Source organism: Pseudorca crassidens, chromosome 8, assembly GCF_039906515.1.
Source record: "Pseudorca crassidens isolate mPseCra1 chromosome 8, mPseCra1.hap1, whole genome shotgun sequence".
Lineage (NCBI taxonomy): Eukaryota > Metazoa > Chordata > Mammalia > Artiodactyla > Delphinidae > Pseudorca > Pseudorca crassidens.
In genome coordinates, this window is record NC_090303.1 from 93,423,186 (window position 1) to 93,441,187 (window position 18,002).

Genomic DNA, 18,002 nt, shown 5'->3' on the forward strand with positions numbered 1-18,002 from the left:
TCCAGTTTATCTGGTGGTTGAGCACCTGAGGGGGGTTTAAATTCTGCAAAACAGCTCAAGTAAGTGCTTCAGACTAGTCTTTACCATTGAAACAGAACTGAGAGTCTTTACAACTGATTTGTTATCTTTGCTCTTGTTACTTCTCTTGCCTAATGACAGTTTGTTCTTTTGTTCCCTTAAGACCATAATTACTGAGACCTGTTCAAGGGCAAGCATTGTGTCCAGGCCTAGATCTCAAAATGGCTTAGGCCTAAAATGGTTTCTCTCGTGTCAAGAAAGCCATGCCATGGGACTTCCCTTGCAGTCCAGTGGTTAAGACTCCACACTCCCAGTGCAGCAGGCATGGGTTCAATCTCTGTTCGGGGAACTGAGATCCCGTATGCCACACGGTGTGGCCAAAAAAAAAAAAAGAAAGCCATGCCTGGTTTTCTTTCTCCAGGGATCCCCTACCTTATCTGCTTACAATATAGCAATGGAGGCATAGATTGTAATGATGCCCACAAATCCAGGAAGGCTAAGGACTGCCATCAGTCACTAGAAGCTAGGAAGAGGCAAGGAAGGATTCTTTGGAGCCTTCAGAGGAAGCACAGCCCAGCCGACATCTTGATTTCGGATTCTAGCCTCCAGAACTGTGAGAGAATAGATTTCTGTTGTGTTAAGCCCAGTTTGTGGTAATTCGTTATTGCAGCCCGGGAAACTAATTCAGACTTCTATTTTCCAAGTGAGATGTGAAGAAGGATTCTCAGCTGCAAGTGGGGCTAGAGTGGAGACCAGGGAGGGAGAAGATGTAAGCCCGGGATCGTAGCTTGTTTCAGAGAATGGAAGAGCAAGTTTCCCACAAAAACACAGGCATGCTAGACAATATTAAGTCCCATGTAAGTCTGAGGATCATAAATTTAAACTTAAACCAGTCAACCTGGTTATGCGATTGGTTTTTTTTCCAGCAGAGATTAGCTGCTTCTGAGTTGCAGGGAAGTTGGGTTCAACTTGGATTGGGCTTTTACCTTTTGAGAACAACTTGGAGGGAGATCAGGACAAGTTGTAGAGGGCCTTTGCAAAGGGGAAATTGTCTTAATAGATCATGGAAACCAATCTGGGTTGGAAGGAGAGCGAAGGTGAAGGGAGTGTAAGAGATAGTGGGAAAGATCAGGGGTTGGACATCCAAGTTAGACCAAAAAAACCATTGCAGGAATGAAAACATGGGGGAATACATGACACGTGATAAAGACAATAAATAAATAAAGACAATAATACAAATTATACAAATGACAGTGAAGACACAGAAGGTAAAAGAGTTGGGAGGATAGAAGATGGTGAGTGGTGACTTGAAACATAGTAGAGACTTGCTTATGAGGCAATTAAATCCTTTTATAGGGACTGAGCCTGTTTTGAAAGGTCCTTCTACTGTTTGTGGGAAGTAGCAGTCACCGTGGGCAAACCTCAGTTGTTCTGGGAACAGTCACTGCGTGACCCCTCTTTAGTGTGTATCATGGGGAAGTGGGAGTCTCATTGTCTGAGCAACCGTATAACAGGACTTTGTTGTTGTGTGGCTTGACAACACTGCCCTCCCAATACCCTGCCTTACACAGAGCTGGTCTCTGGGTGGGAGGGGAGTACACAGCAATCCCTTCCCTGATCATCACCCTGCCCAGGAGTTAAAGCACAGCAAGCAGCACCCATGAAGGGTCCTGCCTCAAAGCTCTGAAAATACTGCTCCGTGGAATTCAGTAACTCCTTCAGGAAGCACGTCTTCCTTTCCTTTTGGTAGGAAAAAAAAAAAAAAAAATCCTTTCTTAACCTAATTAATCTGTTTTGTAGTTTTACACAATAACCATTAGTATAATCTGTATTTTCAAATCAAGTCACACCTATATACAGTAAAGTTTGCAAAGCATTACCATAAAGTTTTGTTTCAGGTTCTAAGGGAGGGAGGGATTGGGGGAGGGAATCATGAAAATGAGGACTATCTGTGTTTGTTCATGTGTCTATTCAATGTATTTTTAGTGAGATTTATGCCAAACTCTGGGGAGGTGCTGATGACAGGAGAGTAATACATGTAGTCCTAGGCCTAAACGCTGGCTGGTTCTTCAGACAAAACAAGGGACACTGCTGAGTGAGAAGCACAGCGATGGGAGCACGGACAAGGCTGAGAGCTGGGGAGGAGGGAGGGTTTCCCCCCGGTGACCTGCTGTGTCCCGTGCAGCATCCTGACCCAGCCCAGCCCTGCTAGGTCACCAGTGCAGAACCCCAGGGAGCAGCAGGGCCTGACTTCTGATGGGTGTGAATGTGTACCATGGTACAATTAGCCTCCTTAGGGCAGCTAATCCATACCCTGTGGTAGAACACATTTGTCTTTTTTAATTACAGATTTGATACTTTATTTGAATTAGAAAACAAAAATCATTAAACCAAAGTGTGTGCAAGTTCCCAGCCTCAGTGATCTCCCCATCCCTATTCCCAGTCCCCAGAGGTCACCGGCCACCACTAACTTGGTGTGCGTTATTCCAGAACCTGAAATGTATCTCAAGTTCCCTAGGTATGGAAGCTTCTAGAATAAATGTGTAGGGGAAGGTCAAATACTATTTCTTACTATTCTTGTGAATCTTTTGTCCCAGGTTATATTTGCCTTAGAAAAACTTAGGAAATTTACACATATTACTGTCTATTTTTAGGCCCTTTATTGTTCTCCAGCTCTGGCATGGAAGGAATGGGAATCTACGAAACTTCAGAATTAGCCCTTCAAAAAGCCTAAAGAGTATTTCTGGGACCGAGGGTGGGAAGAGCCCGGCAAGGAAGGGGAGATGGGGGAGACCGAAAGCGAATGAAGATGAGGAGACAGACGTGGATGGGAGTGGGGGTGAGAGAGGAGCCAGGGTCCGGAAGGCGTTCGCGCCGGCAGAACCCAGAACCGTTTTTCTCTTTCTCCTTCCTCACCAGGGCCGAGCCACTCACCAGGGCCGAGGGGCAGCGCGGGAGGCATCAGCACATCCCCACATCCCCGCATCCCGCAGGGGCTGCGCAGGCCCGCGGAGGGTGCACAGGCACGGCCTCTGTGCAGACCCTGGGGACCGCAACCGTGGGAATTCATGCTCGGTTCATGTGTCACGTGTCCCTTGTGTACAGCCCGAACTTCACTAGAAGGTGAGGTCCTAGAAGAGAAACCGCACTCTTTCATGTGTGCCCAGCTCCTGGGGAAGTACAGACTCAAAACTTTAGTTGAGTGACAGGAAACGTCTGTAGGAAAATACATTTTTGATTCAGAATGGGTGCCTACAAAGACAATTTTTGAACAAAACCTTTCCTAAAGACCATCTATTCCTTTTCAATAACTGAAAGTACACAATAATTAAAAATAATCAGAGAAATAACACGGCCTTTAGAGTTGGGCTTTGATTACAGTCTCAGTCCCACTCATTAGCAGTGTGAACCCGGACACGTCATTTACCCTCTGGCCTCGGTTCCATCTGCAGGATGGGAAGGACAGCACCTGGCTCGTTGGGCTGCTGTGAGGAAGAAAGGAAAATATGCGTGGTCCACAGTGAGGACTCAAGCAAAGATACCGAGGGCTCGTCTTCCAAACCCTGCCTGCCTGCATAGGACTTAAGACGCCACCCCTCCCGCACTCTCCGACGCCCCGCATCCCTACTGGTGTATCTCACCGTCTCACTGCTTGGCAGAAACACGGAAATCCGGCTAAAGTCTAAGGACAGCACGTCCTGATCATCAATTCTAACAGACGAGCTTAATGAAGGGTCAACACGCCCAAAGGCTTACAGACAGTATGCGGATTTTTACCAAAGAACAGATTTGTTCAGATCCGGGTTTCCATCAGCTGGACGAAAGCAGGCCAGGAAGTAGAAAGGGGAGGTGTAAACGTGCCCTGGGTAGCACTCCTGTGAGGCTGTTGAGGTGTGTGCCCTCTGCACCCCCTACGCTCTTGCAGGTATTGGGCAGTGAAAGAGCTGAGGCCTCAGGCCCTTCGGTTGTCTTGCCTTCCAGAAACCAGCGCCGCTCGGGCTGCTCCTCCCCGCTCCCTTCCCAGGCCCCTCTTCCGCCCTGAAGCGCTGCCCCCACTGGTCCTGCTTCCTGGGTCTTCTGTACCGGCACACTCAGATCCCCCCAGGCCTGGAGCTGGGAGCCCCCAGAGCACCGTGTCCAGAAGGCCCCTGGTCCTCCTCGGTAAACTTGCACTTCCGCGCTCACCTGCACGAGGCAGCCAGGCCCAGGGCGCCTCGCTCTCCCTCGCCTTTCACAGCCACAGAAGCTCCCTGAGAACTGGGGCTGTTTGTTCACCCTGTAGCTCTGGCACTAGAGCTGGGCCCGGGACTCTGCAGGTGCTCAGGAAACGTCTGCGGGGGGGGGCCCAGGCTGGGGACAACGAGGGCTCTTAAGTGACCGTCGGGAAGCACCCGCACCCGTGGCCACAGAGCAGCCTTTTCTCCCCAGTCACCCCTCTGTGTTCCTCTGTTTCAGTAACTGCTTCCCCAGCAGCGCATCCCATAAAGCAATAAGACGCATTACTTTTTACGTTGAAACCTTCAGAACTCGTAAGGAGCATAAGTTTGACACAGTTTTTCACATTCTTAAATAATTCTCCCAAGACTCAATAAGCAGAAAAAGGGAACAGAAAGTCAGAGCTGGATATAGAATTCAGATTTTTTTCTTTCAAAGACACATTTTATATAACTTTCAACATTTATGCTTTCAAACAAAATAAGCAAAAACTACACCGAGTGCTAAAAAAAAAATCAGAACAGAATTAATACCAATTTTAATTTCAATATTTTAAAGTACAGAAATTGGAAAGTAGGAATACCAAATACAACTTTAAACAAGTCACTTGTCCTCCCCTATAATAACCAATGTAAGCTACTTAAAAACTTACAAATTTAGAACAGAAACAAAATAAATACTGTACACTTTCCCTGCCTGCAGGCAAAAGATGGGAAATACTGTTATGAATCGAAAAAAATGCTCTTAAAGCTTCAGCATCCCACTTCCCAGCCACACTTCACTCTGTCGTCACACAGTGTGCTTCTCTATTCAAAGGACACACATGTGCACACACACTGACCGCCTATACACACAACAAGACACTACTCTGCAGACACCCCGAACGAGAAAGGCTAACAGTCACCTGGGACCATGGGCATGAAAATCAGCTCAGGAAAGTCAGTCAGGCTAGCAAAACATTACTACAAAACTAGTAAATACCATAGCCAACAACTGTCCCTTTTCAAATTTCACAGATTTAAACCCCCTAAAACCAATACTACCCCTCCCTGTCACCACCCTTTACCCTCCCCCCACCCCCCCCAAATCAAACAAACCTGCTGAAGCACTGGCAAAGTTCGACATTTCACAGTAAATGTGAAAGTTCATATCATATAATCTCATTAAAATGAACCTTTTCACCCTCTTTCCACAGCATGAAACTGTTATGGCTTAATTTATATTAAAAGTAGAAAAGTCTTTTCGGAAGGAAATGCAGTCTGCCCAGACGCATGTGCATTTCCTGATCAGTGCTATTTCATACCTAACAACTGCATGACTTGCTTTGCAGTCAGAAGCTGTTTTCGGAAAAACTGAGGTTACAGCTTTTGATTCAGTCTAAACCATAAATGTAAGGCCCTTAGTTTGGTTTAGGTTTCTTTTGCAAGATAAAATAACCTTGGGGTTCACTTAGCAAGTTACACCTCAGGTCCCTGACTATAACGTGGAAGTTACATGTATGCTTTGTAAAAATAAAAGGTGAATCCTATGACTCTTAGAGGGAAGAAATGATTCTAGGCAAGGAATCAACTCCTCATTATACATTACACCTCCTGCTGGTAACAGTTACCAACCAAAATCCACCAAAGAAATATAAGAGTATTTCTGGGTTATTTTATTCCTGCAAAATAGTATATATTCCAGCACTTATGATCACTGTTTTGGTGAAAAATCTTGGGGGAAAATAGCTGACATTTTGAATAGGAAATGGCCAAAATAAAACTGGGTGGAGACAAGGTTTATCTTTGATTAAGTTCCATTTAGGGGTGCTTTCTGAAATAAAGAAAAGTGAATTCAGGATGTCACAGGTCTTGCATAGGTAAGCTACTTGGAGGTCAGGGGCTACGTGGTAGCCAGGGTTTATTAGTGAAATAGTGCAGAGCAGATAAACTTGTTGGAAGAATCACTGAATACAGTTTCAAAAAGGCTTTAACAAAGAAAATGTAATGTTGCGCTTGTTAAGACAAAGCTTCAGGACACTAGGAAGGACAGGAAGGGTGAGAGGGAGACTCTAAGGGGTAGAATGCAGCTTAATGAGTATTATTTTCCCACACCCATTAAAGGGGAAAAAACCCCACCATAACAGAATAAAACCACAGTCACAATAAGCTAATTGCTTTGAAAACAGGCATTTGCTTCTTAACATCCTTAACTTAAAAAATTTTTATGTAAGGGATAGCAAATATTTGACTTACGGCATGACGTTCACTGAAAAAAAAAAAGCAAAAATAACGGAAGGGCTTTTAGTAAGGCTCCATTATTAAAATTACATTACGTTCAACAGCAATGTAGTGAGTAGTATGTGACTTCTTCCCCTTTCTTTCCACCTGGCTTCTAGAAAGTGTATCAACATCACCCGCCACAGGATGAGCAGAGGCCTCACAGTGTCACAGAACAGGGGCTGCTGTAGGAAGCAAAGTACCAGAGGTTTGGGATCCACTGTGACCCCAGGCGAGTCACTGCCCTCGCTGGGTTTCATTTGTCTCTCTTCTTAAGCTAAAGATCTGATGTTCAACCTTCTCAAAACTGCTTTAGATGAAGGTCTACGGCATCTGAAAATGACTGGTGATCTTTAACTTCTCTTTTCGGAGGAAGCAATTAGCTTAATAATTAACGTGAAAAACGAACTTTTGAAAAAATTTCAAATTTATATAAAACCCTCATCTCTTAATATGAAATCATAAAATGCTTACATACTGCAATAGCTACTTCTGGCAGCAGTATACTGGGCCATACAATTATTCATCAGCTCTTTGGGGAGTTGACTAATCACTATAAAGAGCATTTCTTGAAAAAAGCAGAATCCGGCCGAGTCTCCCTACACTACAGTGGTTTGTTTCTCTCTCTACCCAACGAGCCATGGTTGGCCAACTCAGAGCTGTCTTTGCTGATCCCCATCTATCTACCATCTTATTTTCCTGCTCTAGTACCATGGATGGTTGTTAAATCATTTTCATTCCATGACTTATTTTACCTTATGCTAGTGCCCTGAAGAGTATGCAGAATCTATGAAGCAGTACTCTTTGAGAAAAACCTAAAATTATCTTTTAATTACTTTAAATCATCTTAATGATTACTTGAGGATAAACATTCTCACTCTTATCCATAAAGTATCTCATCCCTTTTTCTTTCACTTCATGCACTGATTTTGACTTTAATTCAGCATCTTGTTAGAGATTCTTCAGATTTTTTAGGTAGCAAGCTCTGGGCATATATTTGATATGAAGCAAATTTTATGAGTAACAGCAGTTTTCATTTAAAAATGCATATAGGGCTTCCCTGGTGGCGCAGTGGTTGAGAGTCCGCCTGCTGATGCAGGGAACATGGGCTCGTGCCCCGGTCTGGGAGGATCCCACATGCCGCGGAGCGGCTGGGCCCGTGAGCCATGGCCGCTGAGCCTGCGCGTCCGGAGCCTGTGCTCCGCAACGGGAGAGGCCACAAGAGTTAGAGGCCCGCGTACCGCTAAAAAAAAAAAAAAAAAAAGCATATAAATGTGCATTTGTTGTCAGCTGTAACTTAAGTAATGATAAATCCTCTGCAAATATGAAGTGTTAAGATTAAGGAATGCTTTTCTGTGTTTTTCTTAACTGCATTTTGATCCAAATTTACAAATGCAAAAACTAAGACTCAGAAAGAATAAATGACTTCTTCAAGGTCACAGAGCTGAAACATAAAGGGCAGAACTTGGACAAACACCGAGGTCTTCTGCTCCCTTTCATGCTATAACATGCCCCTATGATTACAAACATTTAATTATTAACTTTTGAAATGTTTTTCAAATTTTGAAAATATAAAAAAACTTTTTTTTACTTCTACCTCTACAGTTGTATAGTGTATCTCTGTTAAAACTAATAAAGTTTTGTTTTATGAATGGGCCCTCTTGCTTAAGTTTGCTTAGAAGTGAAAATAATACTGCTTATTTCCTGGAGAAGATACCTTCAAGAGCAAACAATACAGCTTCAACTTTATATGCCCCCCACAGTACTAAGTAGTGCTGGGCACATAGTAGATGTCTGATAAATACCTGCTGATCTCATATGAATAAATACAGTAGAGTTCATTAAAAAGGCAATAACTAGGATTATTAAAAAATAGAGCAAAAAAAATAAAGCAGTATTCAGTGCTAAGTAGTGACAAAGATGGGCTTCTTTTCTGAGTTTATAAGATGGTTTCGGTCAGAATTTTCAATTCTGTATGCTTTAAAAATTAACTGATACTTATGAAGTTCAAAGTATTTCTAGGTATTGAACTATTATAAACTGCCAGCTTTGTACAGTTTACACCGTTAATCAATACTGGAGAGCGTAATATTATGTGACGTTATGAATTACAGTACAGGGGATCCCAGGTTAACAGAAGTCACTTATTTGAATCAATACAGGAAAATGATTACCTACTACCACACTTAAAATTGCATATGTTAAATCGTAAGTGTTTGACATAATTTGTATTTGCTTATAACTAGCTAAATGCCACCACTGGTGTCTTCCTAGGTTGCAGGGTCTATACAACACATAATAAATGAGACTGAGAGAAAGGCTGTCTATTGCAGTCGAGTCCAGATGCTGTTACTTCAAAGTTCTGTCATTTCCACAAGATAAAGGGATGCATCACAGCCAGTGATTTTACAAGAGGTTTGACAAGGAAGTCACTGGATCAGTGGCTGGATTTTTACCAATACACAAAAAGATTACATGTATTCTGTTTTAGTGGTTATTTCATGTTACTGAAAGTTTTTTGAACTTAGCCAGTTAATGGGCTAACACTGCCAAAAATGAATCCACAGTTCCTTCACTTAAAAGTTCAACATACTGGCTACTTAAAATTAGTATTTACCAGCCTAAGTACACAGGGCAGATACTGGCTACAATTTTAATTCATAAAAATAAATTATTTATTTTCATTTTTATAGCTAAGGAAAAAAAGGTAATTAAAAATACTTAGAGCTGTGAAAAATGTAAAGGCAACAAAAGAACCCAAATCATAATGTAGCTGGAAAAAGAAATTATAATTCTCAATGCTTAAACTAACACCAAAACATGTGTATTTTAACACTAAAATGGTGTCTACAGAAAACTAAAACATCACAGTAATATATTGTGTGGGGAAGGTGGGAGAAACAGGCAGACCCACATTTTTGACGTCTTGAGCTCTGATGACCAACAAATGACTGACTGTACCTATCTCTGCCTAGTTTTGGCATAGAGTACAGAGTTTAAGTAGGCCTATTATAGACATTTAGTACTCCCATAAAAATTCTTCTCCCTGACACCCAGATAAGACCCAGACAGTGGTCCAGTCACTTGGACCAAAAAGGCTCATTTGTAAGATATTTCATATATATTCCATGAAATATTGGAACGAAGGCAGAGTAAGAAATATTTCTCTTTGAAAATACACATTTGAATGTGACCATGAAAGATAATGGTATAGACTTTTTTTTTTCTTAGCTCTTCAAGTGATACTTAATACAGAAGGGAAAGTCCTGCTACCTTGCTGAGTAAAAAAAAAAAAAAAGACAAACCCATAATATGGCCGTATTTCTTCTCCATAAAAATAAATTTTATCCAATTTGCCTATATTTTCTTTGTAGGAACTTGTAAAATGCTCTATTGTCAGAACTGGGAATATCTCCACCGCCCCACCCCCCCCCCCCCCCCCCCGCAGAAATCACTTGTTTTTATGTCATGGGGGGAGGAAAAGGAAAACATAAGCTATTGCAAGCAACTGAAAACTGGCACTTAGTAAAAGTTGTGCACAAAGGAGAGAAATGATTCCTTAAAGCTCAACCAGATACTTAACCTCACTATGCACTGGTTAAGTTAGGATAGATGGAAGAAACTGCAAAAAGCACCCATTTTACTCCAAATCCGTATCTTAAATAATTCTTTAGAAGGTTAAGAAATAAAAAACTAAACACACACACACACACACACACACACACACCCAAATCATCTACTCCAACATGCTTGCTTCTATACAACTTAATATAGTATAGTCTTATTATATTACGGCTTATTATGCAGATTTGAATATTCTAAGTCAAACCATATTTCATATTTTCCAACAAATTAGGTATACAGAATAAAAGCGTCATAAAATATAACCTCTGTGGCAGGTGTTGGTCCTGCCCTCCAATACCAGTAGTATGAAGAAGGCCCTCTGTAGTTACAAATGTATTTGAAAAACTACAAACATGACAATTTAACCAAACTTATAATACTTTTCCCACAAGTAGGAAAAAGATATTAAAGCTGTACTCTTTGGGACCCAGATATCATCAGCAAAAAATGAAAATGCAAGAAGCCTATTTTTCTATTTAGAAGAAAACTGCAATGTCAAATGAAATGAGACATGTGGGGTCTTCTATGTAGTTCTTACACATTGGCTATGAAATATTTCCCTGCAAAGAGAAGAGTCTTGTGTCGTTATGAAATGATGGGGAGTGCAGAGGGAAGGTGGGATATAGGTAATCGACCTGGATAACAGTATGCACCTTGGATGTTAGCAAAAGCGAAGCTAATAGCTTATAAAAAACACATGAATTATATAAAATAAAATGATTTTCATATACATCTTAATTTAAAATAATTAATGCATCAAATCCCTGTTTAAGACTTTAACCTGAATAGCAAATTTAAGAGTCCAGACTAGTTACTGTTACCGTGGCTCTTCCCCACATGTAACACACACACTATCAAAAATAATTTAAAAACCTTCACATTCTTAAATCTAAATTAGTGAGATATTTCTCCAGAAATCTTCCAAATAAATAGCTTTAAAAAAGAAAGAATTTAAAAGCTGTTAACTTTAAAAAAAAATCTGTTAAATAAATTATTGATAATTCTTTACCCTACCACAGAAAACAAATCAAAACACTACCAACAACAAAATGAAATTCAAGCCCTGACAAGAGACCCTTTCCAGTTCAAGGTCTCTTTTTAAGGTTCTACCCTCCTTCTTCCTCTCCCCACCAGGTCCAAAATGGTTATTGCTGAGTGGGTGTGGCACAGTGAAAATGCAGCATCAGGTTCATTTTGTTCTTCAGGCAGTGTTCCCTACGGTACATGCAAACTGCTTCAGCGGGGGCGCGCGGAAGCTCCAGGCTCCCGTACCCCGAGACCGGTCTCCGAAAGGAAGAGTGACCACAACCGCAGCTCCGTCACACAAAGAAACGTGCGTGGCCATTTCTGTTCAATTTAAGGATCTTCCCAAGACGTTGTTTGGCTGTTGCCATTCCTTTTTTTGGACGTTTACCTGTAACATACAGAACACCAACAACAGCATAAATAACAATGAAAATTATAGGTGACAGCACCGGGAAGATTTAAACGAGGGCGACATGGTAGGCAAAGGCTTTTCGGTGTTTTGAATGAGCAGGGTTACACTTCTGGAATTCCACTGCTTAAAACTCTTCCACCTCATCATGTGAGAGGGAAGGGCCAACCTCCTTCGCTAAGACTTGGGAGACCTCCCACGCTCTGATCCCTGCCTATCTCTTCAGCACAAGCTCTTACCCGATCCTGCCTCAAACTGTGCTTCAGCAATGAAACTGAGGGCAGTTTCATACATAACCCCGTGCCGTTTCTCCCCGTTGTCCTGTGGGTCACACTGTCTCCTCTGCCTTCGGTGCTGTCTACCCTGTCCCTTCCCCCACCTCAGCATGGCTAACCCACTGTCAGCCTCTCCAGGACCTACCTCCCCCTCCAGGAAGCCCCTCCTGCTCCTCGGGGTTGACTGAGGTGTCCTGCTTCTCTGTCCCCATGGGAACCCGTGCACGCTGCTGCTATCGCTGCGCTGTCTGTGACGCAGCGGGCTGTGAGCAACGTGAGGGTACAGACGATGTCTATCTAAACTGCTACTGTCACCAACATACACAGTCAGAAATGGACTTAACCCGCACGCATGCAGCAGTTACCTTTTGTTGCCTGGTTGCTGATAGGGGGTGGATTTGATGCAGGTCTCTTGGTGGGGTGAAGGGGCACTGAAAAGGAAGTTTCACCAACAGGGCTTTCTGGGCTTACACTGCCATTACTTATCTGGCATGCCCCTGACATCAAGCTTGAACTCTGCATATACTTTCCATTCTGAGGGCTTGAGCCACTGCTGTCCACAGAATTCCTACTTTGTACCTTCTGACTGATTTCTGATGAAACTTCCTTTCTGATGCATTTCTGGCCTCTACTTAGATCCTAAAAAAGAAGGAAGGAAATAAGGTCGAATTTTTAGGGTTCCTTTAAGATAAGTACGGTATTTAACCTCTCTATGCACTAACAATTCAAGGGAGAGAAGAAATAGATTACTGAACTTGGGTTTTCTTAACATGTAGTAACCTCAGAAAAACCACCCCTCCTGAGGGCCATCTCATTCCAAAACCTAGAATTGCTGAAGGATTCAAGTCTTGAAGATGCCTCATAATTTAAGTCGAGAAGAAAACATAGATAGACAGATAGACAGATAGATAGATAGATAGATAGACAGATGACTGGTGGGTCTTGAAATCAAAACAGAGAGGGTCCTGACCAGAATTAAAAAGAGAAGGAAAGGTAAACTCGAAAAGAGCATGCTGCAGATGTGATGTCTCACGAAGCTAGTTTTAAGTGTGTGTGTGTGTGTGTGTATTAAAATGAATTTCTGATTCTGTAACAGTCAAGTAAGTTTTAAAAACAGCATTCAACACAGACTTGCTTTAAAATAGTCTCACAAATACTGCTGAGCATGAAGAAACAGCTGTTCAATTTGACATACCTTTCTAATACCTCACTAGATTACAGTCAATAGAAATTCAATCTTCTCTAAGGCGATCTTGCTAATCATCTGCCCCTACTTCTTTATTTTCAGACAATTATAAAAACAACCATTAGATTTAAATAATAGCTTACTTTTAATACTAAATCCTATAATGCTAATGAGTTATAAATTTTATAACCAGTGAGGCACTATAAAATCATACACTGAATAAGTGAATTCTTAATAGGTCAGGGATTTCTTAGCTGACCTTTGACCCTGGAGCATATCCTTCCCTGAAGAGAACTTGTACTTGCCTTGAAAAAATAACTCGGTTCTTTTTCTTACTATAACTGTAATTGATAAGTATTTAGAAAATATAGATAAGCCAAACGAAGAACATAAAAACTACCCATATTTCTGCTACTCAGAGAATGCTTGGGGTTGGGGAGGCTTGAGGACTCCACTCTGACACATGAGAATTTTGATTCTTTCTTCGGCTGTCATTTTCCAAGGTCTGCAGCAAAAGGTCATACTGCTTTCCTTGTATGGTGCTACTGGTAAAGTTTTGGTTTTTTTAAAAGGTATTTTGGGTTCGTTTTGTTTGGTATAAGCATTCATACACCAGGATCCTAAAACATCAAGTGCCTTCTCTTAGAGCAGGGACTCTTAATCTGGAGTCAACGAATGGTCTGGGGTGAGGGTGGGCACAGACCATGAGAAAATGTAAGCACAAGTCATATTTATGATGGACATTTTTCTGGAAGGAGAATCCGTAACTGTCATCAAATTCTCAAAGAAATTTAGTATCTGAAAATATCTGACAGGGACTTCCCTGGTGGTCCAGTGGTAAAGAACCCGCCTTACAATGCAGGGAACGTGGGTTCGATCCCTGGTCAGGGCACTAAGATCCCACAGGCCATGGGGTAACTAAGCCTGTGTGCCACAACTACAGAGCCCACGTGCCCTGGAGTCTGCGCGCCACAACTAGAGAGAGAAAACCCACACGCCACAAATAGAGAGAAGCTGCGCGCCTCAACAAAGATCCCGTGCGCCGCAACTAAGACCCGACACAGCCAAAAATAAATAAAATAACATTAAAAAAAAAAAATCTGACAAACAACGTCAGAAACTAAAAGGATCCTTGTGGTACTTTTTTTTTCCTTTCATGTTTCATTCTAGCCAGACATACCCTAAAGGTGTTGGCAGCCAGGAGTTTTTAACTGTTTTCTTAAGTAAACTGTTCTTTTCCAGATCACATTCTATCCATAAGCCTTTCATCAGTCATTATATCAGAATCCCTAAAAATGGAGAGCTGTTCAAATGTGCGTTTAATGGTCATTTTTAAGCTCTCCAGGTCTAGTGGTTGATTACTGGTTGCAGCTTAAAAAAAGAAAGCCAAAACGGAGCCAATGACAATCTATTTGAACGCTTCAAACCTTGAATATACCTGACGATTAAATCTGGAAGTTGTATCAAATTGTTTAATCCAGGAAGAACTCCTCAAGTCTTGATCTTCAGTCTTGACGTGATACCCTAAAGAGAAGCTTTCATTAAATGATCTTCGCACAAACTGGATCATAAAGAACAAAGTTAGCCTGCTACTTAAAATTGAAAGTAAATTTATATTGACATTTTATTTTGAAATGAATAGACTAACTCTTTATTCCTATACTTTCACCACACTCTTTTCCCTCTCAAAAACAAAACAGTCACCGGCTCTCAATCTAACACGTTAATTCTTTCAATTCTCCCAATGACTGTCTTTCTATGGCAGGATTTTGTGCCAGATGCTGGAGGACCTAGGTCAAATTCTATGGCCATCTGCTGTAGATGTAAAACCAAGTGCAATAATACTTTCTCTAAAAGTAATATATTTTCCCATGTAGAATAAAGGCATATGTTTGCCTGAATTTGGCAGCGTTTCTGTAGAAGCTTTCTTTTCAAGGGACAAAGAGATTACAGGGAGACACAATGGTATAGTGGAAAGACAGACAAACCCAGATTTGAATTTAAGTTCTTCCATTATCCATGCATCTTAAGGCAAGTTACTTAACCTCTTTAAACCTCAGTTTCCTCTTATACAATAAGCAAAGATTTTGAGATCAAACCGTCTAGTCCTGGGTTCAAATTCCAACTTCTGAACAGCTATGTAAGTATGGGCAAGTGAAGTCCACTAAGTCTTTTTTCCTTTACCTGTTAAAGCTACATTACATACACCCAAAATGTTGTTTCGAGAATTAAGTGAAATCAATGTCAAGCTCCTGGTACTTAGTTAACACAGTTAGGTGGGAATGAACACAATGTCTACAACAGACTTCAGTTTTAATGTGGTACCATCTTCTGCCCAATCCTCCTCAGATTTTTAGGGAAATAAAATTTTTCACCAAAGGCAGACAGAAGAAAACACTGTGTGGCATCACGGCTAATGCCACCGAGTCTTGTCTCTTTCCTAATGCTTCCTTTTCAAGTAGGAGAGAACATCCTCAAGCAGTAACAGTTCAAAGCTTGCTTCCACAAAAGGAAAAAGAGTTGACTGTTCAAACTTAGCACGTCAATTAAGACACCAAAACATTCCCTCCACTCTGACCCGACTTATAAAAGGGAAACAATACTGTCTTGTGACAGCCAGTGAACACAACTCTTAATCCATTAATTTACATTTTGAGTTCTTATACTTGCATCTTACATTTGTCAACATTATGTATTCTTTTGCCAATAGGCTTAACACCATTTCCAACTAAAGATGTGCAATAAACAGTTCTTATTCATAATCTCTAACCTCAACTAGGATGACAGGGCTATTAAGGTGGGGCTTATACGTTATTTTTCAGAGACTTATAGTTTATGTTTCTTACCACTTTCCACTGGCTTATCACAGCGAAACAGCTGCCTAACCTCATGGCTACTGCTGCGGCAGCTGCTGGGATCCTGGAGAGAGTGTCTTTCACCACCGCAGTCTGTGCTTTGTATCTGCCTTTGTAAACACGTGGAATAGTGCAACCCTGCCATAGACAGCATGCCCTGAATAGCTTCTTCCTCTGTGCTCGTCGAGGTAGGACACTCCCTAAAGGGTGGATCAGCAAAAAAGAACCTTTTTAATTCTAATAAAATTTTTGGTAAAATTTAAAACAAAACAAAAACCCCAAACAAAACAAAGCAACAAACGTTTTCCTATCATTTATATCACAATATAATAAGACTACCATCATCAGCATGCCCACCTTTTAACTGGAATTTTGCTCCTAGACGGCTTCTGGCTCTTTTGAAGGAAGCTCCTCATCAAATTAGATTCTTCCTTAAAGTTTGATGTAATTTCTTGTTTCTTTTCATCACCTGAACTTTCAGACTCTTCAGTGGTAAAATTATTTTTCTGAGGTAATTAAATGGAGGCAAATCTATATAAGAAATCTGAACAGGTCTGTACAAACTAACCAGAAACACTTTATCCGTCTAGGGAAAGTGAGAATCTTAATTATCATGGAATTATTTCTGTATTTCATATGAAAAAGTGAAAATGTCTAATAACTACAGTAACATAATTCCTTAGTTAAAAAAAGCCACATAGTACAGGTTTTCTTTAAGGCAAAATGAAATATAACCTATGAGAGAAATGCGAGAAACATGAGAAGAGTATCTCCCTCCACCCTTTCCAAAATCAGACAAAAGCTATGTCGATCAGATGTAAATAGTCACATGATGGGACGTGTGTGTATAATTACCACTGCAGAGAAGGCCCTGTGCCACAAAGGTCAGAGAGACAGGCTTTGGGAAAGCTGTCATTCACTTTCCTCCTAGGTAAAGGAAAGTGGGTGTTCATCTTTTTGTCACATAACTTTAAGTTAAGGGTTCCAGGCGTACCAGTGCGGTGCAATCAGGTCCAGAGTCTTCTGAATCAGAAATATCAGAATATTCTGATGATCGATTCCTGAGTTCTGATTTCACACTTGTTAAAAACCCTGAGAAGGAAAATGGTGAGAGAAAAACAGAGTCATTAGAATTTGAATAAAGTGCCACCCAAAGCCCGTCCAGCTCTGTGAGATGCCTCACCCGCTCCTGCTCTGTCCTTTTCTCACTGCTCTCATTGTCTTCATTCCATTCCTCCCCCATGTACTATCTTCCTAACTGACCAAGATACAGATTAACGTGTATTCTTAAAACATCTGGGGTATTTGTTGAATATGGTGATATAATCCTTATATGGGTGGGTTGACTGTTTTATATTTCTTTCCAGAAAAAAACCTCTAACACTAAAATTAGCTTGCAAGATGCTTTTCACTTTCCGTTGTGCATTATTTCTCTCAACAGAAAACAAAACAAAATAAACTCTCCTAAGCCTAAGACACGTTCAGGTAGACAGTGAATCCAACAAGCTTGAAGCAGGCTCCAGCCCTGCCTCTCTCTTGCCGGTAGCACTCCTCAACAACTGTCGGATGAATTCCATTGATTAGCTGCCTCTCCCCGCCGGCAGGAGAACAAAGGCAGAGTCGGCAACTACAGCAATACCAAACTTACCCAGAATTAGCAGGACTGAGGTATCCAACATGGATTAAATAATGTTAATCACCTGGAACATTTACTTATCAAGTACTAAAATATTTAACTCCTTTTTAAGATAGAAGGGTATATGGAGGCCCTGAAAAATGTTGAGAAAATGAAGACTTCATTCAAAGAAGAAAGATCTCGAGGAGGAGGAGGTGTTACTATTCATCACACTGATGATAACCAATTAATAACCAAGTAGAGGCCTTCTTGTCAACAGGCAATCAAATAAAACAATACACGGACTGCTAATAGCTTCAGATCAGCCAGTTATATATGTCTCCTAATTCTGAAAACCATATGTATGTTAGCTAAAATTATCTCAGAAATAGGATTAAACTTGCAACTTTATTATTTGGAGTTGAGGCCCGTAAGATGCATGAGCTTCATGTGACTCTTGTAAAAACTGTTACTAGGTGAGGGTGTCACTGGACGGCGACATCCTCGTCACTAATACCACC

General features: G+C 41.3%; 1 protein-coding gene across 1 annotated transcript in view; it reads right to left on the minus strand.

The window, feature by feature from the left end:
* Positions 1-4,631: 4,631 nt before the first annotated feature.
* KDM7A (lysine demethylase 7A) overlaps positions 4,632-18,002 on the minus strand; it is an 81,042-nt gene continuing 67,671 nt past the window's right edge. Inside the window, exons 15-20 of the mRNA XM_067747186.1 lie at positions 16,861-16,958; positions 16,224-16,372; positions 15,858-16,066; positions 14,450-14,535; positions 12,191-12,464; positions 4,632-11,529 (exon numbers count right to left, since the gene is read on the minus strand). Coding sequence (XP_067603287.1) covers positions 11,435-11,529; positions 12,191-12,464; positions 14,450-14,535; positions 15,858-16,066; positions 16,224-16,372; positions 16,861-16,958 — 911 coding nt within the window. The 3' untranslated portion in view covers positions 4,632-11,434. The remainder of the gene's footprint in view (positions 11,530-12,190; positions 12,465-14,449; positions 14,536-15,857; positions 16,067-16,223; positions 16,373-16,860; positions 16,959-18,002) is intronic.